This window comes from Emydura macquarii, unplaced genomic scaffold (assembly GCF_026122565.2).
Source record: "Emydura macquarii macquarii isolate MOO-44397 ecotype Brisbane River unplaced genomic scaffold, CSIRO-AGI_Emac_v2 contig_2473, whole genome shotgun sequence".
Lineage (NCBI taxonomy): Eukaryota > Metazoa > Chordata > Testudines > Chelidae > Emydura > Emydura macquarii.
The window spans coordinates 21,659,064-21,683,879 of NW_027132610.1; the positions used below are offsets into that span (position 1 = coordinate 21,659,064).

The following is a 24,816-nucleotide window of genomic DNA, read 5'->3' on the forward strand; positions in this document are numbered from 1 at the left end:
TCCTTTTGAAATCCAACCTGTGGTCTGCAGACCCCTACCATTGAAGTCTTAAATTGAAAACTGGCTGAACAAAATTCAGCTAAAAATGTATGCAGTGTGAGGACTGTTGCTGAACTGTGAGCTTCCATAGTAATGACAGCACTTCTGGGATTTGACCTGTAGATGGGGGTATTCACATATTTTTGATTGATCAGAAAAAGAGTGCCTTTTCTGGGATCTGAAACTTTATTTTCATAGTCACCTTTTGTGGACCCCTTAGACATAGCCGGTGGACTCTAAAGGGTCCATGGACCACAGGTTAAAAACTACTGTCCTGAAGCAGATGGAAGTTTCATTATTTCAAATATCAGACAGACCTCCTGGAGCTAGTTGTTCAGTATCTTTCTCCGTAGCTATAACAAAACTGGTAAAGATTCAAAGCTAATAACTTGCGTGAGATGAGAAACTGCAGTAGGAATTAACCACCATTGCAGATACACACAGTTCAGTGTTCAGTTAGGTTTATTTGGTAAGAACAATAAATGGCTTTTTAACTTGAAAGGCCTTACATACCATTCACTTCAGCCCTTCTGTTTAAGGACTTGTCTAACCACAAAAGTTGTACTGATTTAATTGTACTGGTATAGTTGGTACAAAGGTGCTTTATACCAATACAAGATATTCCCTAAGAGGGGAAATGCGCTATGCTGGTATAAGGCACCTCTATACAATAACTGCATCTGGATGAGGTGTGTTTACTGGCATAACTATTTCATTTTTTTAAAAAAAGTCATACACCTGATCAGGATAGTTATATCAGCATAAAAATTGCATGTGGACCAGGCCTTAGAGGGAGGGTCATTGAAACCTAAATTCAAGTAGGCTTCCTTTTGTCTGGCAAAATGGTCAAGGCTATGGGTGAGTGGCAGCTTTGACAAATGACCTCAGCTCAAAGGCCTTGTCTGCATTCAGAGTTGCACTGGTTTAACTTTAAATCTCTTTCACAAAGATTTAGTTAAACCAATGCTGAGCCCTGTGGGTATGCTTTTAATGTGTTTACAGAGGGTTTTGTACTGGGTTAAATAAAGATGTGATTTTTTTTCTTTAAATCTACTGCAGCTTTGAATATACACAGGGCCGGATATAACTGGACGGGTTTAGTGGGTCATAAGGGTGATAACTAGAGCTAGATAATAGTTTGGGAAAGACAGACATAATCATCCTGGCTGGGATTTTGAATGCAGTTCTGAAATTGGTGCTGCATCTGAGTTATAAGCTGCACTCTGCTCTGCATATGTCAGTTTAATTGAGCTAGTAATACAATACTGTGCCAAGTCATTTTGCTTCCATTGAGAAAATAACCCATTCCTGAAATCCAGTCTTTCTTGACTGCTAGGAAGCTATTACATGGTCTAAAATTCCAAAAACTGTTTAGTAACATCAGTCCCACTAAGATTTAATTAGTTTTTCTCAGTTTTGCTGGGCGGGGATCTTAGGCATCATGGCTGAATTATTTAAAATCAAACTTTGTGAACAGGTTTTTCTATAAACAGTTACAAAAATCAGTCAAGGAAATTGTGTGTCCTTTTCCTTTAAAAAACAACATAGAAGTGGCTACATCATATCTATTTCTACTTTATACAGGTCACCAGAAAGGCCCACTGGGGATCTTCGGGAAAGAATGAAGAACAAGCGTCAGGACGTGGAAGCTGAGCCACAGAAACGAAATACAGAGGAATCGTCCTCTCCTGTTAGGGTAAGAATGGAGTGCTTGGAGTCTCCAGCCTCCCTCAATAGCAGTAGGTCAGTGTGTCCTAGAAACATGGTGATTTGTTTAATATTAAATACATTAATCGTCTCTTATATGATACATGTAACATAATTTATTATAAAATATTTAATTTAATAATATTTAGTTGTCTTACAGGATTTAATATTATCTTGCAGTTTAATACTTTTTGTCCTGAAGGTTACCAAAATTCTTTACAAATTCCACAAGTTGAGTTACATAGTATTATAAAATTTTGACGTTCATTCTGGAATGAAACATGGCCGCTATTTAACAATATAGCACAACCTTTTGAAATTGTCAGGAAAATGTACCAGCCCAGGCAAAAGCCTACTAGCTCATCCTTTCTTTAAACACAGATGTATAAATCACCCACCCTTATTTACATTCTACCCCATCATTTACTTGTTACTCATCCCAACTCTATCTTGCTTATCGGAAAACACTCCCTTCATAAGCCTATGTAGTCACTACTCCATGTATTCATTCCCTTCCATTCTCCCATCATTCACCCTCATTCCTCAGTTTTTACCTCTGCAACAAATTCACCAGTTCTCATTCTCTGTCATTGCCAGATCCTCCTCCACCCCCCACCAATTCTTTTTCTCAGTAAAGTCTATTTCACCTCCTCCTTCATTGACATTGCTAATGAAAAGAGGCAGAGTTGGTAGAGCTCCTTTGCAGTTGAACAACAGCTGCAACATTGATTTACTCTTAAGACAAGTATTTAAGGTATTTTTGTTTTTTTTCCCACACCCGTAAGGGCTAAAACCTTTTTGTTTTTATTTCTAAATTAATTATTTGATTTTGAGCATTATTGGCGTTGTTTCTCTTCTGTGTATGTTCCTACTTGCTGCATGTAAGTGGAAATTTGCAAGACTGCTATAAAGGAATAAGCAGGAACTGCTATCAGTAAAGTTACGTAATTGTTTCTGTTCTAACCTTGTTTTCAGTTGCTGATAATGTGCTGACATTTTTCAGTGCTGTCAACCCTCTACAGTAGGGTGATTTAAAAAAAATTGAGCAGAAATGGTTCAGGTGTCGAGTACAAGGAGAGTGGGAAAAGTATATTTTTTTTCCCACCATTATTAAAAAAGGTGGTATAATTTTGTTGCTGTGTGCAACCTTAACGTTGGCATTTTTTGAGCACTTAACCAGACGGCCATAATGTTCTATTAATGTTGTAACCAAAGAGAGACAAACAAAAAACCCAAGAAAATCTTTAAGTATATCAAAATCCTTCAAGGGAATCTGTGTATCTGCTGAACTACCAGCAGAGCAATTAAGGAAGATAAAGACTTTGCAGAGAAGCAAAACTGTTCCTTTGCATCAGTCTTCACCACAGGCGATGTTGTGGAGATACCTACTCTGGACATACTCTTTTCAGGTAATAAAAATGAGGCATAGTTACAGAATGAGTTGTCAAAAGAGGAGGTGCTGGAACAAATTGATAAAGGGCAATGGGTCTCCAAGACCAGTCGGTAAACAATCAAAAGTTCTGAAGGAAGAATTAAGTGACTGAGTTATTATAAAAAGACTGTACATTTTTGTTAACAGGACTGGAAGGTAGCAATTGGATCTCTTTTTTTTTTTTTTTTTTTTTTTTCAAGTTCTGGGGTGAAGATTGGAATAAAAAACAAGTAAACTTTACTTTACTTTTGAAAATTTTTCAGATAGTTACGAAACACTTTTGGGAACATAATACGGTAGGGAAAATGAGCACAGCTCCGGTAAATGAAAATTGTGCTGCTTTATTCTACTAGAATTGAAACTTGTCCACAAAATAGTAGCTAAAGGAGAACTGGCATAAATTGGGCTTCACTAGCCTCTCTTGAAATAAAAGCTTTCTGAAAGAAACTAAACAGTCAAGGAGTGATTAGAAACTGGCCAAGAGACAGAAGACAGAAATAAATAAATGGTTAATTTTCCACATGGTGAAGGATTATCAGTGGGATGCTCCCAGGATCCATCCTAGGACTGGTCTTTGATTAGTTTATTAAGATTCTGGAGAAAGAGTTGAACAATAAAATGACAATTTGCATATGATAAAGAACATATTTAGGTTAGTCAAGACTAGGGAAAATTATGAGGAATTTCACATGGACCTAAAACAGGAAGCCATTTTGCGGCAGTACAATGGCAGATGTAATTTGGTGCTAACAAATGCAAGGTAATGCACAGTAAAGGGAGTAACGTAAAGCGCTCATTTACATTACTGGGTTTTAAAATAATTGCAACCACTCAGGAAAAAAACCTGGGGATTATTGTGGATAGCTCAATGAAAACATCTGTTCAATGTGCAGTAGCAGTCAAAAAAGTAAACAAATATTAATGTGTATAAGTAATGGAATAGAAAATAATTCTGAAAATATGCCATGATGTAAATTGATAGTCTACCGTCCTCTGAAACACTGTTTGGTTTTGGTTACCCATCCGAAAGAAGATATAGTAGAAGATGATGATATCTGGAAGGCGGACAATGAGGTGAGAATGGGACTGTTCAGAGAGGACCTAATAAGCAAGGACATGATAGAGGTCTATAATAATGAATAGTAAAAAGAACATAAATTAGTCACTCCTATTTACACTTTCTCATACTAGAAGAACATGGAGTATTCCAATGAAACTAAAAGACGACAAATTTAAAAGTCAGGAATTTTCTTACATTACACTTAACTAACCTGTGGAACTCATTGCCATAAGGCACAGTCCAAGAGTTTAGTATGTTTCATGGAAGGACTAGACAGTTACATTAGACAGGATAAAACATAGAAGGGATATAAATCCTCATGCTTCAGGGTATAAACTCACCAATAACAGCCTGGAATTGGGAAGAAACTTTCCAAATGGACTGGATACCATATTTGTCCATTTTGGGGATTCTTGCATCTTCCTTGGACACATCTAGTACCTGGACCCTTTCACAGAGTGTATGCTAGACTACTTGGACAACTGTTCTTATATAGTATGGCTATTCTTATGTTCCTAGATTTTTGTATGGAATTATTTTAATTTAAGTGTATGCAAAATGTTTTACGAGTAATGGGACAAGATCCCTTTGTTTACAATCTAATTTAGACAGGTATAATACTTAGAGTAGCTCAAATATGGGTATGAGAAGGTAAATCCCAAGTGGGGGCTTGCTATTGGAAAATTTGAAGAGTGTGGGTAGCTTGGTGCACATAATGGGAAGCAGATCCAAGAATAAAGGCAGCATGAAGCTGAGAGGGAGAGAAGGTCTTAAAGTATGCTGTTAGGCAGGATTATTGGGAGGAATGTAAGGCATATGCATGTCTAATCCATGTGCTTATACTGTGTCTATCACTGTGGTATCTGAATGTTTGAGATGAGAACATATACCAGCATGCAGTAACATTGGTGACTGTGTCCCAGAATGGAATTACTGACCATGTGGATGAGAGAGACCATTAGAGTCTAAGGACGTAGCGAACAAGGGGCTAAGAACAAAAACCTGAGTTCTAATCCCAGTTTTACCATTGTTTTGCTGACCTAGGGAAAGTCACTAACTCTTGTCTTCCATTATCTTTTCTAAAGTGGGGTCAACACCTTCCTACCTCACTGTGGAGTTTTGGAGATTCCGTATTTGTTCAGTGCTTTAAAGTATAACATATGTTATGAAAGCTAAGTAATATTGTGCTCACCCAAAAGATTCTAGCTGCAAGAAGTAGCAGCTTAATTGTTCTAAATGCCAAACATTCTGTGGCTTAGAATCTGTATACATGTTGCAGTTTATACTACTATTGCATGTACATGTACTAGTAGGTCATTACTACACCAGGTAAGCCTAAAATGTTTTGTATAAAAGAATTGAAGGATACAGGAGAACCATGAACCTGCTCTCAGTTTTCATTAATAAGGTAATGAAACTTCTTGTCTTGACATCTGTTTTGCTGGCTTGTAGCCAGATCCTGTAATATTTACCTAGGCAATCCTTTTTGACTTCAATAGGAAATTGCCCTAAATATGGATCATGCCATAAGAGTCCAATTTTGAGGTGTTGCACACCTCTTTTGAGGGGCAGAGCTTCTACAACTCCAACTGATTTAACTAGGAACTAAGTGTACTCAGCACCTCACAGAATTAGGCCCTTGAGACCTGATATTATTCTTTTTTAAGTACCAGAACTTTCTTTAACTTCAGCATCAAGCCCTTCATTTGTAAACATACCTTTGGGGTACAGAATTTTTTTTAATAGCTAAACTTTGATGAATGATCCCATTGTGCCTCTGTAGCCAAATAGAGAGGGAGGGTGCCGCTAAATTATGGCCTATACTCATCCCACTGTTCCATTAATAAAATTGTTCTAGTACATAAATATTTTAAACTCCTGTGAAAGGCTCTATTTTTTCTCAGTTTTCTGAGCAAGCATTTCCTTTGTCACAATCTGCACCCAAAAGTGTATTAAGTCCTTCCAAATACAGATAAGGCATAATCTTTGTCCTAAGGTGTTCACCAACTAATGAGGAATGTACCAACGGTGTAGGGAAGGTTGAAGAAAGGAGCATAAGGACAATATTAGTAAGATTACGTTGTTTCCCAGCAAGGCTGGGGCAGACTTTGATGGAACAAAAACAATGTTTTCGAGTGGGGGAAAAAACAAAACAATACTAGAATGAGTAAGTAGAAGACTTGCCACTGCATTTGTTTTAAGTCTCATGGAAGAAGTAGATATCCAGGATCGATGAGGGAAATCATAACTTACATTTTTTTTTTTTTATCCTCTGGAAAAATACAATGTGACTGTATAAATTGAGTGGGTTTTTTTAAATGCTGTGCATGCATACTAAGCTTTGGTCTCTCTTGACGGCTAAAAGGATGAATTTGTTCAGCATAAATAGATATGCTGTATGTTTCTTAAACCAGAATAATAATCATAAAGTAGCTAACTGAATAACTGATTGGCTAGCTATTTTCACTGTTTTTATCAGTAATTAAAGGATGAACTACTTTCACAAACATGCTTGATCCCCATTGTCTTATAGAAGGCAGACTGCCCATCACAACCACCACTCTGCATTTCGTTATTTAGAGGAAAGAATATAAGCAAGCTGTTTTTGAGGCTTAGGCTTGGTTGTAAATTTGTAATAGTAGTAGTAATGGGCTCCAGTAATACATGAATTAGTGATGTAGGCAAGGTATATCACATACAATTTTTTAATTTTTGGAGGATTAAACATTCTCTGGTATTAACAAGTTGTGGGGTGTCTTCAGGCCTTCTAGCTAATATAGCTGCACCTCCTATGTTGACAAGTTATTTTGTGTATAGGCTTTGAGAAGGTAGGGGTACATTGCAGTTGATGTGTGGAGAATCAGCATGTGCAAACTTCAAATTGCTAGTTACATCCACTGTCAGATTGTTACTGAAGCATAAATATCACATTCCATTAATGTTGTTGCTTAATTAAATAGCAGGTAATTAATAGTAAATGTAAGCTGCCAACATTGTAAAAGAGGGTGTTTGCAGACTGCAGCAAAAGAACCTACAAAAATGAAGAATCTCGAATTAAAAAAGGCTGCAAATGATATTCTTTCATAAAATTGCACAACAAAGAGATTTCAGTAATAGGACTCTATTTCAGAAATGTGGATTTTGGCTGAAATGTTCCATATTTGGCCTTAGACCAGGTGTACTTTTCTTTTGAAAGCTTGATAAGTTGTCAGATGCTCAGATGGCATGAGCCTAGTGTAGCATCACTGATGTCAATGAATGTGATTTGCAAGGTAATGTGATTTGCACCAGCTGAGGATCTGGCCCAGCATTTGTGAGATATCCAACCATGAATAAGGAAAAAATAAAACCAAACCAAAAACAACCCCAAGCTCTTCATATAACACATGCTGCTTTTAATTAAAGTTGACCTGAGTTTAGTTCTTAAATGACAAGTTTAAACCCTTGACATGTTTGAAACAATTTGGCTGAGAAATAGTGTGTATAAGCATTTGAGAAAGCATTTCACTTAACTTTTGAATAGTACATGAAAGTGAGACTTCAGATAGCTGTGCACTGAAATAAACACATTTGCCTATTTATTTTACTGTTTGCAAAGCCAAATAAATGTACAGTATATTCATGTGGTGGTGCATTTTTTAAAAGAAAATACTTTTTTTTAGAACATATGCTCTAGGAATTATTTTGGGGAAGTTCTATGGTCTGTGTTATAAAGGAGGGCACATTAGATGATCAGAATGGTCCCTTCTTGCCTTGGAAGCTATGAAAATCTTAACTGAGACTACATTTAAAACTGTTAATGCAAAAACCAGGAAATAGAATTCTGTGCAGTTGGGAGTGATTATCCAAAATGTGATCTTGTTTCCTTACTGTAATTCTAAGATGATCATTGAGGTCTGAAATCACACCAAGATCAAGCTGCCAATAGAGAGAAATTAAGCATCCTAGTTGGTTTCTAGGTACCTTTTTTCTTGTGACTATACAAGAACTCTATAGGTCTGTAACAAAGACCCATAAAAAGAGGCAGAATAGGCACCACATTTGCAGGAGGTGGGGACAGGGGGAAGTGGTGAATCTGCAGTATACTTCTCATCTCCCTTCTCTTCCCCTTCCCCCATAAAATGAGATGTCCTCCAAGTTTAGGAGTCGTAGTACTACTTTACATGGTATGGTCCATTTGAGCACCAGTGGATTTCTTAGCAGATGTTGATGCAATAGTTAATAATGGGTTCATCAAGATCTTCTAGTCCTCTGGAAAGAGTGCATGGAGAAAGCCAATGACAGCTGCTCCTCAGCTGCATTACTGGGATTGGGTGAGCAGAGAAGAGCAACATATGAGCAGCTGTCTTTGGTGACCTTATTTTCAGTAAGATATTCCTTGTGGATCCATGGGGTCCTGTGCCCTTACAGTAGTAGAAAGACTTTTATTTGTTTAGGCCACTAAAATACATAATTCAAATATAAAGCTGTCGTCAAAACTTTAGCCTATTATATGTGTTTGATTTCCCAGCCCACCTCCACACAAGACATCGTGGTACTTTCCACAGCTTTAGCCTCTAAAGGAATACGCAATTATCCATTGGCAGTTGGATCCTCAGGAGCTGAGTTGTAAACTGCACATAACTATTCTCTTAAAATTGTATTACCCTTTCTCTAGCTGTTCTAATAATATTTTTTAATGTTCACTAAATTTTTCACATAAAAATTTCTGGTCTTTAAAATTGATCTGCTCTTCTTTCAATCTCCATTGTAAACATCACTTTCTTAACGCATGCTTCCCAGCCACTCTTGGCCTACCTTTTAGTCTTTGTTGACTTCCCGTTTTTCTTCTCTACCGACTGATTAGATGAAATTACATTAGAATATTTTCTCAGGGTAGTTGCTTCTTAGCTGAGAAGATGGTTACACTCATCAGACTAAAGAAAAAAATTAAGACTTTCTATTAAGCACAAAATACTGTGCAAAATTTATCTACTTCTGCAGGCTTCTGTTTTAAAAGGTTATTATTCTAATTCACCATTTTTTCCCTGTAGAAAGAGTCTTCAAGAGGAAGGCATAGAGAGAAGGAAGACATTAAAATTACGAAGGAGAGGACTCCAGAAAGTGAAGAGGAAAATGGAGACTGGGAAACAAATAGAGAAGGTAAAAGTAAGACTTTCCATTTAATCTACTACACTATTTCAAATACTACCAGATTATCAGAGTTTGCAGAAAGTTTTGTTCTTAACAATGAACTGATATGTTGGCTATTCATAAATGATTGATGAATAAGGATTTTTTCTATTTATCTGTGGACAAGGAATACATCAGAGTTGGACCAAATAATGTAATTAGGCTTGGGAGAATTTGATTTTTTTTATGATTTCAGTAGATACTGGTTTATATTTAAGCATTTTTTAAAAGTGGTATCTATTTAAATTTTCACTGTTGTGGGAAATTGAGGGTTTAGACAATAATTATTTAATGGCAGTAGACATTAACATTCAAAAATAAAAGTTTTTTATAACCATTAAAATCACAAATTATCAATATCACATGTCAAAATATACAAAGCAAATACCCTTAAATCAAACTCTTAAGTTTTCAAGCAGCATTTTTCTTATTTTGCCTATATGTAAATTTTGCTTATCAATAGAAATATTTTTTGTTGGTTTGTGAAATCAACATTCACTGACATTTACTATTAAAAATCTAATCCTTCCAAGTCTAAATATAAGGCAAAACAAAGAGACTGTTACTGCCTGCCTTGTCATAGAATCATAGAAGATTAGGGTCAGAAAGGACCTTAGGAGGTCATCTAATCCAATTCCCTGCTCAAAGCAGAACCAACCCCGACTAAATCATCCAAACCAGGGTTTTTGTCAAGCCAGGCCTTAAAAACCTCTAAGAATGGAGATTCCACCACCTAGGTAATCCACTCCAGTTCTTCACCACCATCCTATTGAAAAAGTTTTTCATAATATCCAACCTACACCTTCCCTATTGCAACCTGAGACCATTGCTCCTTGTCTCTCTGTCTGTTTTGAAACTTGTTGTACAAGTCGTCAGTCATGTTTGTTCAGTACATTAAGCAATAAGAAATTGGCCCTCGATCACTGACTGGTTGGCAGGGCCTTTCACATCTAGGTCATTAGTTTAAAGCTAGCCTACATCAGTTGTGGCTCTATTAACAGCTGAGCAGTGAAATTAGATGTTGTCACTTAATTTAAAATAAAAAGGACTCAATTCTGCAATAATTTTTACATGTGTTGCCTGTCTCATTGCACACACAAGCTAAATTACCTTTGCACTTAGCCCATACAGGTCAGTGTTGAAGCCCATTGTCAGGGTGACAAAAGAAAGCTTGCTACTTACTACTACTCCCTGTTTTGTGTCCAAAAAGAGGATTTTGGTGTCCAGGATGTCAGTCACAAACACTCATCTTATTTAGCTTTCATTTAATACAAAACTGTTTCTTGGATTGAGACGGAAGAGATGATCTTTCCCCAAGAATTTTTCCATTGCCCTTTGTTGGAGACACAGTTGACTTGTTCTGACTTACTGTGAAGTTATCGTGGTTTCCTGTGAAGCTAAGTGATGTCTATATAACTATGAAATACCTCGTGCTGTTTTGGATTAGTTGAATATTATTATTTGTATTTGCCTAAGAGACCTCATTATGGACCAGGACCCTGTTACGCTAGATTCTGTACAAACACAGAACAAAAAGATGCTGCCTGTCCCAAAGTGCTATATAATCAAAGTATAAGGTCTGGTCTACAATAGAAAATTAGGTCAGCATATTTACTATGTTGCTAGGAGTGTGATAAATCCACACCTCTGAGTGGCATAGTTAAACCGAGCTAAGTTCCCATCTAGACAGTGCTAGGTCAACAGAATGATTCTTTCGTCGACCTAGCTACTGCCTCACACGGAGGTGATGGGAGAATCCGTCCCGTTGGCATAAGTAATGTCTATCTGAAGCTCTACAGCAGCGTAGCTGTGCCATTGTCATGTTTTAAGGGTAGATGAGCCCTAAGACAGGGGAAAGCAGATGTCTACAGATAGATGAGGGAATACAAGGAAATAATGAGACAATATTATTAGTACATAATGAATGTCAGGAACATGCAGCGGTGAAGCATTAATTCAATTTTTACGTTTATAAAGTAAGGTGGAAGATACTGAATCTGTAATGAAGTTGTCAGTTCTGCAGTGTGTTTCTCAGGCATTTGAGTTAAATGGTGTAAACAAAGTGTAAATAACTTTAACCAGACTGAGTAAAAATTGCTATCCCCCTCAATTAACAAGAAAGGTTTCAGTTGCATGGTATCGAAGATGTTGTTGTGTTATTCGTTGTACATAGACTTCCAGGAAAAACAAGGTAGATGACCCAAATTTCTAACATAAGAATCAAGCAGAAATAAAATCTTTTTAAAGCAAAAACAAAACAAACTTGTCAAGCTATGTTTTCATATGTAATAAAAAAAGGGGGGGGGGGCACAAGCCCATTTTTTCTTTACAAGTAACCTCAGGGAATGACTAAATTATTAGAAAGTGTTAATTCTGCTTCATGGAAACATCCTCATCAAGCAGAAATCATTGTTAAGTATCCCTTGATTCAGTTTCTTCTGAGGCTTCCCAATTACATGGCTTGTACTGAGTTTTATTTGGGGCTTTCAAAAACAGAAACACTCTGGTTTTTATTTTTTCCTTTTCTATAATGGTTTAGCTACTGGAAAGTAAATGAGAGAGAATTAGGAAAAAGTCCAATCCAGTACATCTCTTTATTTTCTTCTTCTCCCGCTACCCCTTTTTACTTCAGTTTATCAAAAATAAATGCAAGCCTATCAAGGGAAAAAAAGCATCATGTTTGAATGTGACTTAATTATTGAATTGTGGTCTGATCTCATTCCAAATTTACATCATAAACCTGAGATCAGAATCTGGCTTGATAAACTTGATGTTTAAAAATTACTGAACTACATGTTATGTTCTTTGAGAAGTATGACTGTTTAAGGCCGCTTATTTCATATATTGTCTGTCATCTTTTTTTTAAATAAAGACTCTGATAATGGAGAAGTTAATTATGATTATGACCATGAGCTGTCTTTGGAAATGAAACGTCAAAAGATTCAGAGAGAACTCATGAAACTCGAACAGGAAAACATGGAGAAGCGAGAGGAAATAGTCATTAAAAAGGAGGTTTGTATTTTGAAAATAGGCATGTGTTTTTATAACTAATCAACAATCATTTTATGTCCTTTGAGTCCTAATTGTTTTCTGCATGACTGGAGCCTCTGTGCTATCATGATTCCAATGACAGATGGCTGTTAGTCATAAATTTATAAACAGAGGGCCATATTCTGGCTAGCCTTTCTGTGTAGCCAGGGAAGGAGGGAGATACGAAAGAAACTTTGGAGCACAAATGGCTATGCACTCAAACTGACTGTCTCTAAACCTGTGAAGTACTCATGAGAGAGATCTTCCTCGTGTCTGCCCACATTGCGGTTTAGGAGCTGTGAATTTTTCATATGCTTCAGTCCAGACCATTTTAATCTGCCCCAGCCCCCATCCCCTTCACTATTCATATTACACTGTTTTTTATTAGACATAATCTTGGTGGGTTGTTCATAATGGGAAAGAATATGCTTGTTTGAGGTGTGGGGTACTTTAAGACACAGAATTTGGGCTGTAAGTAAACCTTATTGGAGTGCAATTTTTCAGGCTAATTGTAGAGTGCTAATTAGAACCATTTTATGGATGTCAAATGTAATGATCTATTGGGTGTCATTTAATTATCTCTTAGGTCATTTGTGCAGCATTTTCTTCAAGATCAGCTTTAAGATATTTTAATACTAATGTGATTAACTACTGCAAAAATATGTGCTTAATATGTCTGAGATAAATGGTGTGTAACTGGTTATTACTCTCTAAGGTTTGAATAATAATAGCGTGGACTTGTTATTCAGGATTCAGCACACAAGTTTTTGGTTATAGTTTAAACTTTTTCTTTATCCAAGATTTCTCCAGAGGTGGTTAGATCTAAATTATCACCATCTCCTTCACCAAGAAAGTCTAAATCTCCAAAACGAAGGTCAAGTCCCAAATCTTCCTCTTCAGTTAGTAAGAAAGAGAAGAAGGTTTCTACATTGTCTTCACCTCTCTTGGACCAACAGAGGTCAGTATGTAGACATACATTACGGGAGGGGATCAGGATGGTATGTCAATACACTATGAAATGTTTCATGCTAATCAGTGGATATGGATACTAATTTGACTTCAATGTACCAGTCTCTAAACTAGATTTTTGCAGAGTTAGCAAAAATCCATGGGGCAAAGCAGTGTATATTTGTCTCCATTGATTTAATAACTTGTAGATTTTGCATTGAATGTTGTTTTTCTTTAAATTATGTGAACTGCCAAGAGTCCGTGAGATGCACTGGAGAAATCTAAATAAAAATAGTTATATTTGTTCAGTGGTGTGGGGTGTTGGTGGTTAAATGCAAGTTAATCTAGGCTGAAATTGAAATTTTGCAGTTTGGTAAGTCAGGTGTTCTGTTGGCACTACATATTGCTATACAAGAGATACTACTTCACCTTCTAGGTTAAGGAGTGACATGCAGAGTTATAGCACTGGGAAAGGGAGAGAAGAGAGGGGCTGAAGCAGGCAGAATCACAGGCTGTTACAAATGGGCTTCTTGCCACAAAAAATCAATCAACTAAAAAGATCTTGCTGACTTTAGAACCTGTGAATCATTGTTTAGCTCCATTAGCTGAGGGAAAAACTACAACCCCAATACAAGAACAGGCACCTATATTTGCCAAGCAAAACACCTCTGAAGCAAGTTATGCTTAAATAGGGGCAGAATAGTCTTTAAATGTTGGTTTTGCTGTAAAAGAGTAGTATATAGGATTGCATGCTACAGAGCTTTAAGATGCAATGACATCTAGGTACTAATAAATTTGTATCTGTTTGCGGCTGACTTATGAAAATAGATATGGGTATAAAGAAATACCTTTATATTTCCTTGTAATTCATGGTGGAAACAAAATGTTCAATATTGATTAATAAAACTCGCAAAAATAAGGTTGGATGCTTTACATACATGGAATGAGTGATCCCTACTCTAAATAGCTTAAAATCTGAATCACTGATCCTGCAGTGCATTGTGCACAGATGTATTGTATTCAATTGCAGAATCAGGTCTTAAGTAGACAAGATACAAAAGATTCTGATGTTTTGATTAATGGTGTTTTACAAGTGCATTGTAACTTTGGAAGCTGTAGTCACACATTTGAGAGTAGTGGCACATTTTGCAAACCTGTTTTAGAAATAAGGGTGTTAAATTCAGGAGGGCAAGGGAAACTTCAAAGGACATTAATTAGCTTGATATTAATTTTCCTTTGTATTCACCATTCAGTCAAGTCCAGTGCAGATGCCACTAGCTGCTGATGGAGTAGAGAAGTCTGCCCCAAAAGCTGCTTGGCCCTGTAAATTGGTACTGTCAGAATCTGAGAGAGTAAGTAAATATTTTAGTCTTTCAGATAGTTTTTTTTTTTCTTGTATTTTGATACATTTAGGAGTTCCAAAAGCACCCAGAGTAAAAAGAAGGGTCCCCGTACTCCTAGTCCACCTCCTCCAGTACAGGAGGAGACTCCCCTGGGGAAAAAGCATAAAGAAAAGCATAAAGTAAAAGAGCGTTTAGAAGAAAAAACAAGAGAGGGGAAAGAGAGAGGACGTGACTTTGAAAGACATAAGGAGAAAAAAGAGAAACAGAGGTGAGTTCTGTTGCATTATTAGGTTTTTAGCATTAATGTAACCTTGCCTAGGTTGTCTGCCTTTCTGTTAAATCTGTAGTTCATATTGCACTAAATAGAGAGGGATTTACATTTGACTTGCTGCCAACTTTCTCTGAATTCATATATAAAAATAAAATGTATAGTGGGCAGTTAACTGTTACTTTATGAAAACTAAGGAGTTAGGAAGACCTGTACATTCTGTCATGAGCTGATAAAGTAAAAAGACTCAGAAGTGTTGTTGGATCTGAGGCAGTGCTATGCCTGTTTCCATAATTAGTGGCAGAAGGTCACAAGCAATAGCAGGGAGCACTCAATGCAGCCGTGATAGAAGCAGGAGTGTACTTGGCAACTTGTTTGTGTGTGGCACCATGATAGCAGCAGGTACTTCTGTGGCAATGGCTGCAGCCTTTTATAAAAGTGTCAGTGCTCTTTGAGTGTGAATTTGAAAATTGTTTAACTTTGAAAACAAATACTGGAAATCCTGATCTTTCCGTAAGCCAAATTGCAGTTCAAGATACCAGTAGTCCTTTTCTTCCTTCCAGAAGTCATGATTAAAGTCTGAAAACTTGTCTGAACGTTTTTTTCTAATAAAGTTTTGATTTTACAGAATTCATTAAATTAAAGCAAATTCCCTATTCATATGAACGTCTAGCTACTTAAAAATTACAGGTAATATAAAGGGTTCAAGCTTCACTCTCTCTGAATTAGATTTGAACAAAATATAAATGGGATCTTCTGGAACTAAACAAGATTGTAGATCATGTAGATGTTAGATTCTGGAGCACTATATGATGATGGTAGTTTCATATATGAATGAATAGATGAATACATTATTCTGTCAGAAGTAATTCTTGATCCTGTACTGTGTGTGTATGGTCTTGGAGTTTTTTAATTTATTGAAGATGTACAGGTGTCATATTGTGCATGCTGAACAAGCTGCTACTTGTGTATTTCTTAGAGATCCTTCAGAAGGCTCCCATAGACAGAAGCGTTCTCCTAGTCCTGCTGATCATTCTGGCAGTAATTCCTCTCCTTCCAGAGAATATTCACCTCCTGCCTCAAGGAGAAGACAAACCTCCCGAGCTCCAGCCAAGTCAGCTACGCACAAACATACTTTCTCACCATCTCGCAGGTGGGAAGTTAATAACACAGTTCTTATTTTCTTAAGCAGTTAAAATTTTCCTGCCACTTTTAGGAAGTCACTTTCTCTTTGGTGAGATCACATGATATCAGTGTTTTCCAAAGATGTGAGCCTTTTGATACAGAATTATTTACCTTAGTAACAGTGTTAAAGAATCATCTACTTTACTGTTAACATGAGTAGCTGTGAATTCTTGTTCATTAAGACTCTGATCCTGCAACTTTCTCACATGCATAACATTAAGTAAATGAGTAGTCCTGTTGACTTCAGTGTTGTTATTCAGGTGAATACAGTTATGTACATGCATAAGAGTTTGCAGGATTTGGGGCCTAAATTGTCTTAGTCAACGAGATATCCCAATAAGAGTTGACAGCTAACAGAAAAATTTCAGAAACAGAAATGAAGAAGCCAGTGTTACTTGCCATAGGGATGCTGTATATAAAAGAGTGCACCTAAGGGAAAAAAAATGTGTAATTTGTCTGCAGCATGTTATCAGGATTTCTTGAAAACACCTCATAATTAGTAAATTAGCTATGTTGCTGGGGAAAACTGCAGGTTTCATAGCAACAGAGTTATTGTAATTGTCTAATGAAGGGTGATTTTTTTTCTCTGAAATATGTAAGTTTTTTCTGGATGACTTGCTCTTGAATATTATCTAAAAATCGAACTAGAAATATTGAGTGGTTATAGCAGACTCTTTAAAGTATCTTTATTTTTGAGGTAACAATAAATATGCATGGGAGAGAGGAGCAGTTCATCTATTTTAAAAATATGGATTTTATTTTCCAGTTGATGGCTAGAGTGCGGGGAATATAGAAATTATTTTACTTTTTTATAGATATTTTTGAGTGACTTTTATTTATTTTATAGTATAAGAAATTGCATATGGTGGCTATTTTAATGATGTGTCCTGCAGGTCTGCTTCCCCACCAGGTCAGCATCATTCTCCCATATCATCGAGACATCACTCCTCTTCATCACAATCAGGCTCCTCTGTTCAAAGACATTCCCCTTCCCCTCGCCGCAAAAGAACTCCTTCTCCATCCTATCAAAGGACAGCTTCCCCACCTGTAAGGCGTTCCTCTTCTCCCTATCCCCCACGCTCTTCATCCTCTCCTCAGAGGAAGCGAAGTCCTTCAAGACATCGATCCCCAGGGAGAGAGAAGGGAAGACATGATCGTGACCGGACTTCACAATCACATGATAGACGCCACGAAAGGAGGGATGGTATGAACAAGAATACACTTTTCAGAAACATTTTATATTGCCCTCAAACTGTAGTTAGCTGACAGTTTAAAAAACTGATTATTTTAATCATTGTGTTATCTAAACGTGCTCCAGACAGTTAGATAACACCTTGGTGAAAATGCCAGCAGACATCTGTGCTAGCACTTCTGTTCCCATTTGTGGGGCTGTATCAGGGATAATGCAAAGGGGATAGACTTTAACAAGTAGGCAAGGTCTCTTTCACTGTTAGGTGTCACCGGTATGATATGGTGTTAAAGTCCAAAATGGCCTTCATTTTTTTCTCTTTAGTATCTATGCACCCTTTCCCATATATGGCAGTGACTGCACCAATAACAGTAGGAAAGTGGTCTTCTCTCAACATGCCAAATATCTGCCAGTGGATCAGCTGAGAGAAAACTCTAGAGTTGTAAATAACTATCTCCCCTTTCACCAGGAAGAGCCAAATCATCTCATCCAATTCTCTCTGTTGACTTTTTCCATGGTTTTTAGTGAGCTGAGTGCAAAGAAAGATTATAGCATTCCCTCTACCACAAAGCCTATCAAATCTATTTGGCAATTTTGATTAATAAAAATGCCATCACCCTCAAACCTATGAAGAGAACATTTGTCAAGATTTATAGACCAACTGTAAGACAATACAGTAGAACTCTGTTTATCCGACCCTCTGTTGTCTATCTCTGTATTAACCGAACAACCAGCGCGCACAGGTCCAGAAGTGGCCTAGATGGCACTGCAGCCTTGCACTTTTCCATTTTCTAGGTTATCCAGATTTTTGATTATCCAATCTGGCCCCAGTCCCAATTAGATCAGATAAATGGGGTTCTGCTGTATTTATAACAGAAACATATTGTGAATAAATAAATACTTTAAAAATGAGGTTTTATTGGTGGGAGATCTTAACAAAGACAATAGTGTAGCTACACTCAGGTGCATAAGGAATTGAAAAGGGAAATTACCACAAGAAAAGCATTTGAACTCAATACTCTATAAAGTAATGTCCTCCTGGTCCTAAAATTATTGCAGTAAATCGCCTTCCTAACACATTCTGAAGTTACTGAATATATTTCACCTCAAAGCAGTGAAATGTGATACTTACTAGTTCACAGATTCAAATCCAGGGGGGGAATTTTTCTAACGCAACAAGGGTGGTTGGGCACCCAACTCCAATTTGTGCCTTTGTAAATCTCTCCCTATAGGCTTTTGTGTAAGAAATCTAATTTGATTGTATCATTTTAGATCCTTTGTACCTTTAGATCCTTTGGATTGTTAGAATGTATCATTGCAAACTTTAATCAAGATGAATAATACATTTAAATTGTTTTCCAGAAACTAGAGGAAAAAGGGAAAAAGAGAGGGAAACCAGAGAGGAGCGAGATTATGACCAAGAGCAGAGTACCTCCAGGGATCATAGAGATGACCGAGAATCTCGGGATGGAAGGGATCGGAGGGAGACCAGGGATAACAGAGACCGCAGGGAGCCAAGAGAATCCAGGGACACTCGAGACTCCAGGGATACAAGAGATTACAGCAGAGATAATAAAGATAGCCGTGATCAGAGAGACTCGCGTTCCACACGAGAGACCCATGACTACAGAGACAGAGAGAATCGAGATACCCATAAAAAGGAAGACCAGTATCAGGAGGAACCACGCAGTTATGGAAGAACCCATGGCAGAGAAGAGAATTCCCGTGCTGACACACGGAATGACTCCAGAAATGAGTCGAGAAATGAAAGCAGAAGTGACCGGACTGGCAGAAGTCGAGGCAGAGGTCCAGAATTATCTGACAAAGGTACTATGTGATTGAAAAAATATATGTCTGTCTTGGTGGAGGCTGGACACTGAATTTAGTACTACATTATTTGATAATGAATTGCTGCCAAATAAGCGTATGCTGTTAAAGCTATCTTCAGTGGTATTTTCATTAAAATAGAACTGTTGCTTAAATGTATAGCATTCCTCTGTTTTCCATTCATTAAAATAGTGTAGCATTGGCATCCTGCCATAGTACATTAAATAGAGTGGTGCAGGATTTTTAAGTATCTGCAACCTTAGCTGTTCCCTGGGGCCATGAAATATGAATAAGAGCCTGAAGTGTAATGAAAGACTAGCAGAAGCAGATTCTCTAACCGTATGCATTACACAGCCCCTCTTCCTTCTCCTCAAATATGCGTGTATACCCAGCTTCAACTTCTCCCATACAAAATATGTAGCATTTTCTATGGCTTTCCAAAATACGTTTCATTGTAATTAATTCATATTTGAAGAATTGATCGTTCATTTACATTATCACCATTTGGTCATCTGTATTCATTTTGTTTTTTGCTTTGGTTCCTCAGTTTTAATATAACATTTTTCTTTAAAAGAAAAAAACAGATTCCAATAATTTTAGAGAAAATTCCATCATATCTTGGCTGCTTAGTCTGCTCAGTTCCTTCTGCACAATGTCAGCAGGCTTATTTTCTTCTAAGGACAAATTTCAGCCACCTCCCACGCTACCTAGTTACCAGTCAGAAAACGCCATGTTGTGACTAGAGGAAGTTGATTGCTCCTGAAAATACAATTACAATATTTGGGTGTGGTGTATATAGTTTGTAGCTGCCTAGAACACAAGTGCAATATCTTAGTTCTGGTTTTGGTAGGTTAATGTCTCATTTTACCAAACGTGGGTATGTATCAGTTTTGTTAACTATAAACTTCTAAGTCGTCAAGATGGGGAGCTGAGCATTGAAACAGTTTTCAACGTCAAGTAGAGTTTAGAATTTAACTTCTGTTTCAGTGGAATAATTACATGAAATTATATATTTAAAATAATCTTATAGTTGATATAAAATGTCAGTGAATTTTCTTACATGTGAATTCTTATGGTGAGTGGATACATTTTCAATAGGAAGTCGGGCAACAAGAGGGTCTCAAGTTGAGAGTCATAGCAGTAGTGGCAACTACCATGAGAGCTGGGAATCACGGAGTAGTTATCCTGATCGAGACCGCTATGACAATCGAGAGCAAGCAAGGGATTCATCTTTTGAAAGAAGACATGGAGAAAGAGACAGGCGTGACAACAGGGAGAGAGGTATGCAAACATGCGGGCACTAATTCAGAAACATACAGCTGACCTGATATTGGAGTTTGGCATCAGTCTTGTGGTGAGACTAATGAAAATTGACTTATTTAGTAAAAATGCTCATTAGCACAGTTATATAATATATGCTCTTCCTTCTCTCCTCCCCCCCCGCACTGGCTTATGGCATTCCCCCACTGCTGTTTTTATTCATTCAGCGTGTTTTAAGCAAACAGCTTCTGGTGATTTTAATATAAAATTATTAAGTCAAAAAGAACTGCACATTTTTTTGTTTTATTATCTGGAAGATATTGCCTATTTATATACATGAGCATGGGGCTACTGTGGTATTTCAATACAATGTTACTTGTCAATATAGAATATTTTTGTCTTCCTATTTAAATATGCTGTGGTGAAGGTCTAGCTAACCTTGACTGGCTACTAAAGTATTGCACAGTATAATACAGTGATTAATACAGTATGAAATTTTATTGACCTGTGAATTAAATATTGATTGATGTTTTGCTGTGGTCAGTATTAAATGGCTAATAAATCTTTGGTACAGATGCTGGTGAGGATGGAGAGAGTCCAAATCTTTATAAGGGTCTGCCTTTTTCGGCTTAGCATGAGACATTTCATTTTCATAGCAGAAAGAGTGCTGAAGTTGTCTCCAGGGAGTTCTGTTGTAACATCCAGTCTGAAGAGTCATCTTAAAGTTGGCTTCTGAAAACGTTGGCTTTGCCGACTTCCTCAGTTTAGCAGAACGAGATAATTTAATTAAGGCAAAATCAGGGTTTAGGGACAGTGGGGAGAATAAATATAATCTTATTATGAGTTTTTGGTCTTTCAGAGGGGGTTTAATTGTATTGGATTTGGACACTGAATCCCAGATGCTACCTGTCTTCAGTTCTTTAAAAAGGCATTTTAGGTACTAGTCTGCCAAGTTGTCGTCTCTCCACAGAAGGGCATATGTCGGGGTGGTCAAACTGTGGCTCGTGAGTGAAATGCAGCTCTTTTACAGTTAAAGTGCAGCTTGTGGAGTCACCTGTCTTCTCCCTCCTTCCCCCTCCATTCTCTGCCTACCAGACTGGGGTGGGGAGCTTGGAGCTTCTGCCCTGCGGTAGGGTGGTGGTGCTAAAGGATTCTGCCGAGTGGGGAGAGGGTCTGGGGTGGGTCAGTAAATTTGGCCACCCCTGGCGTATGTCATGCCTTCTGTTCCTATGAAAATCTCTGGAGGATTTATTTACTGCTACTCTGCCGTCAAGGAAGGATTTTCTTCAGCCTAATCTGCAAATTCCTTCTTGTCACTAGCCTACAGACTGCAGTCTGAATGTGTCCTGGACATTGGCAATTTCATAATTACCTTTTATCTCTATCTCCTTTGCAGTAACCAGCTGATCAATTTATAGTGCAGTTTGAACTTTCATGTCTTACTGAGTTCTAAGTAAAAATCATAAAACTAGAAGAAAATAAAAAGATGCTAATACAACAAAGGAAATTTGTGGGAGGCAAGCCATTTATTTTAGAGTGAAATGAATTTCATTAGCACAATAAATGTTTATAAAGAGCTTTAATAGAATTGAATCAGGCTTAGGTGTCTTTCCTTAGATCCTAAGGTTTTATTCTGTTCTGTTTCTAAAAAGAAACAAAACAAAACCTAAGAGTTTTTCAAATATTATAACCTCAAAGAGATCATTTAAAGTACAGTTTTGCATGATTGAGAAATATTAAAACAGTGTTTTAAAAAGGAACATGTAAAAGAAAATGTTACTTCTTCCAAAATGCACTAGGAGTCTTTTTTAATATGGTTTAAAATACAGTTCTCAGGGCTAGGCATCCTATATTCAGCTAAAACAGAAATACTTTAAAGTTAAATCTGATATTTCCAAACACAAGTTTAGTGTTTCAAAGGAGCAAGATGTGAACATACAATGTAGTAATTACTAATCCATCCATACCCGCATGTATTTAGCAAATATAATAGACATCTGGAAGTATGTTTCACATTTAAGCATTGTATGCAGATAATACCAGTCCTGGTGATATAATATGGAAAAATTAATAGTTTAAAAATGAACTTGAATTACACTGTAGTACTATTGCAATAAGTAGTGTTGAAATGATGTGAGCATACCAGCATAAAGAACGTGGATCCTGTACCTGGAGCTGAGTTGCCTGAACTGATGAGTCACAGCTGAAAAATGATTGTTTCGGCCATAGCAGAAATGTCATTCCTATTTACTTTTAATTTTACCTGGAAGCAAGGGAGCATTAAGTCATTATTAATTCACTCACAGGTGAAAATTGATTAAACTGACGGGAACATATATTTATTGACTTAGTTCTGTTCAAACTCCACATGTATGCCCCTGAAGGATATTCTCTCAATTATGTATGGAGATGTGCATTATGTCAGCTTTGCAATAATGGGCAAAAAATCAAATCTACATTTTCCTTTATTCATACATTTGTTTCCTTCACCTTTTTGTATAATGCTTTTAGCATACAACATGGAGGATTTTTCCATTATTCTTTACTAAAATAGAATTAACATCACAGTGTTGTCATCGATGCAAATTAGTCACAATGTATATCAGCTTAAGTGAGATTTAGATATCTGCAACTATGGGTTTTTTTTTGTTTTTTTTTTGCTAAAGAAAGGTGGCGTAGGCATCAAAATTTGTGCTACTCTCCTCTCTAGTCTTTTCTCCCTTTCTCCGCATCCCCTGTCTGCCAATAATATTCAACCTAAACAGAATTTTCCCTGTGATTCCAGACTAGTTATTTCCTATTTACACGTGTATTCTTTCCCATCCCTCTCCACCAGTCTCTGTGTGCTATGCCTATAACAGTTGTGCTTGTGAACCCTTTGAAACTACAAGGAATGTTTGAAAGAGTTCACTTCTGATGTTTCCAGTATTGCCCCTCTGCTTCCTTCTCTTGATCTGAGGCACACTGATGTCCTGTATGATTAGTTGAGCCACTGGGCCAGTTTAACATTTTTCTAAGTATTGAAAGTGCTGGCTAGAAGGACGGTGAAACTGAAAATGGATTGAAGAAAAGTAAAATACTGCATTCTTTAAAAGAATGATAAACTTCATTTTAAAATGAGTATCCATTTTAAGCATCTGTTTAACTGAAATGATATAGAAAATATCTGATCATAGTTTTGTTCAGTAGTAGTAGTCAAATGTTAAGCAGATAAAGTTTTGAAATGACTAGAAATAGACTTATACAAAATAATACCCTGATTGATACCCATGGTTTTTAGTGACCTTAAGATTAAGTAGAAAAGACTTTAATTTCTTCATTTTAAGAGTATGTCAAGCTAGTGCCTTTCCACTCATGTTCTTTAGAACGTTTTCCAGCATCCTGCAAGAAGCTTCTGTTTAGTTCAGATATCTAGATTATATCCTTATTCTGTGCAAATGTACTTCAATAAGAATACAGAAGCTTCTATTCCAATTTAAAATGATTAGTGTACTTGGAGTGGCATAGCAATCTAATTAGTCACTGGCAATGAAACGTGACTTTCTTTTTTTTTTTTTTTTTTAAACAGATCAGAGACCAAGCTCACCAGTGCGGCACCAAGGCAAAAGCGATGAGCTGGAGCGTGATGAAAGGAGAGAAGAACGAAGGGTAGACCGGGTTGATGATAGGAGAGATGAAAGGGCCAGGGAAAGGGAACGAGAGAGAGAGCGGGAACGAGAAAGGGAAAGAGAGAGAGACCGGGAGAGGGAGAGAGAAAAGGAAAGAGAACTAGAACGAGATCGTGCCCGAGAACGAGAGAGAGAGAGAGAGCGGGACAAAGACAGGGAACGTGAGCGAGAAAGAGACCGAGACCATGACAGAGAAAGGGAGAGAGAGAGAGAAAGGGAGAGAGAGAAAGAGCGAGAACGAGAGAGGGAGGAACGGGAAAGGGAGAGAGAACGAGAGCGAGAGAGAGAACGCGAGCGAGAGCGGGGTCGGGACAGGGATAAGGAGCGAGAGCGTCAGAGAGACTGGGAGGACAAAGAGAAAGGCAGGGATGACCGTAGAGATAAGAGAGAGGATGTCCGAGAAGACAGGAATACAAGAGATATCCATGAGGAGAGGAAATCTAAGTAAGTGATTCCGCATGTGACTTATTTTCTCACCAAAAATATAAAATCGATGGGATCTTTAAATGTTTCATGATGTAACTGTGTCTTTGGTTTTCATTCTTGTAAACCAGATGTTTGCTAAATCTCAAGTAGCACACGACTGCTATTTGGAGTGGAAATGAAAAATGATCTCATTTCAGACTTTGTGGCTAATGAACTAAAATATTGTAAACATGGGGCATCTTGTGGCATCTTGTATTTTGTG

The 24,816-nt window shown here is 37.3% G+C and overlaps 1 protein-coding gene across 3 annotated transcripts in view; it reads left to right on the forward strand.

Annotated features, from left to right (window-relative positions):
- The window catches only part of ZC3H13 (zinc finger CCCH-type containing 13), a 54,937-nt gene that overhangs the window by 16,416 nt on the left and 13,705 nt on the right, over positions 1-24,816 (forward strand). The window contains exons 4-13 of one of the 3 annotated variants that reach the window (XM_067563134.1): positions 1,624-1,735; positions 9,272-9,386; positions 12,283-12,422; positions 13,241-13,398; positions 14,802-14,999; positions 15,979-16,152; positions 17,078-17,388; positions 18,736-19,200; positions 20,299-20,481; positions 24,029-24,572. In XM_067563134.1, coding sequence (XP_067419235.1) covers positions 1,624-1,735; positions 9,272-9,386; positions 12,283-12,422; positions 13,241-13,398; positions 14,802-14,999; positions 15,979-16,152; positions 17,078-17,388; positions 18,736-19,200; positions 20,299-20,481; positions 24,029-24,572 — 2,400 coding nt within the window. The remainder of the gene's footprint in view (positions 1-1,623; positions 1,736-9,271; positions 9,387-12,282; positions 12,423-13,240; positions 13,399-14,801; positions 15,000-15,978; positions 16,153-17,077; positions 17,389-18,735; positions 19,201-20,298; positions 20,482-24,028; positions 24,573-24,816) is intronic. The other 2 variants (XM_067563135.1, XM_067563136.1) reach the window with 2 other exon arrangements.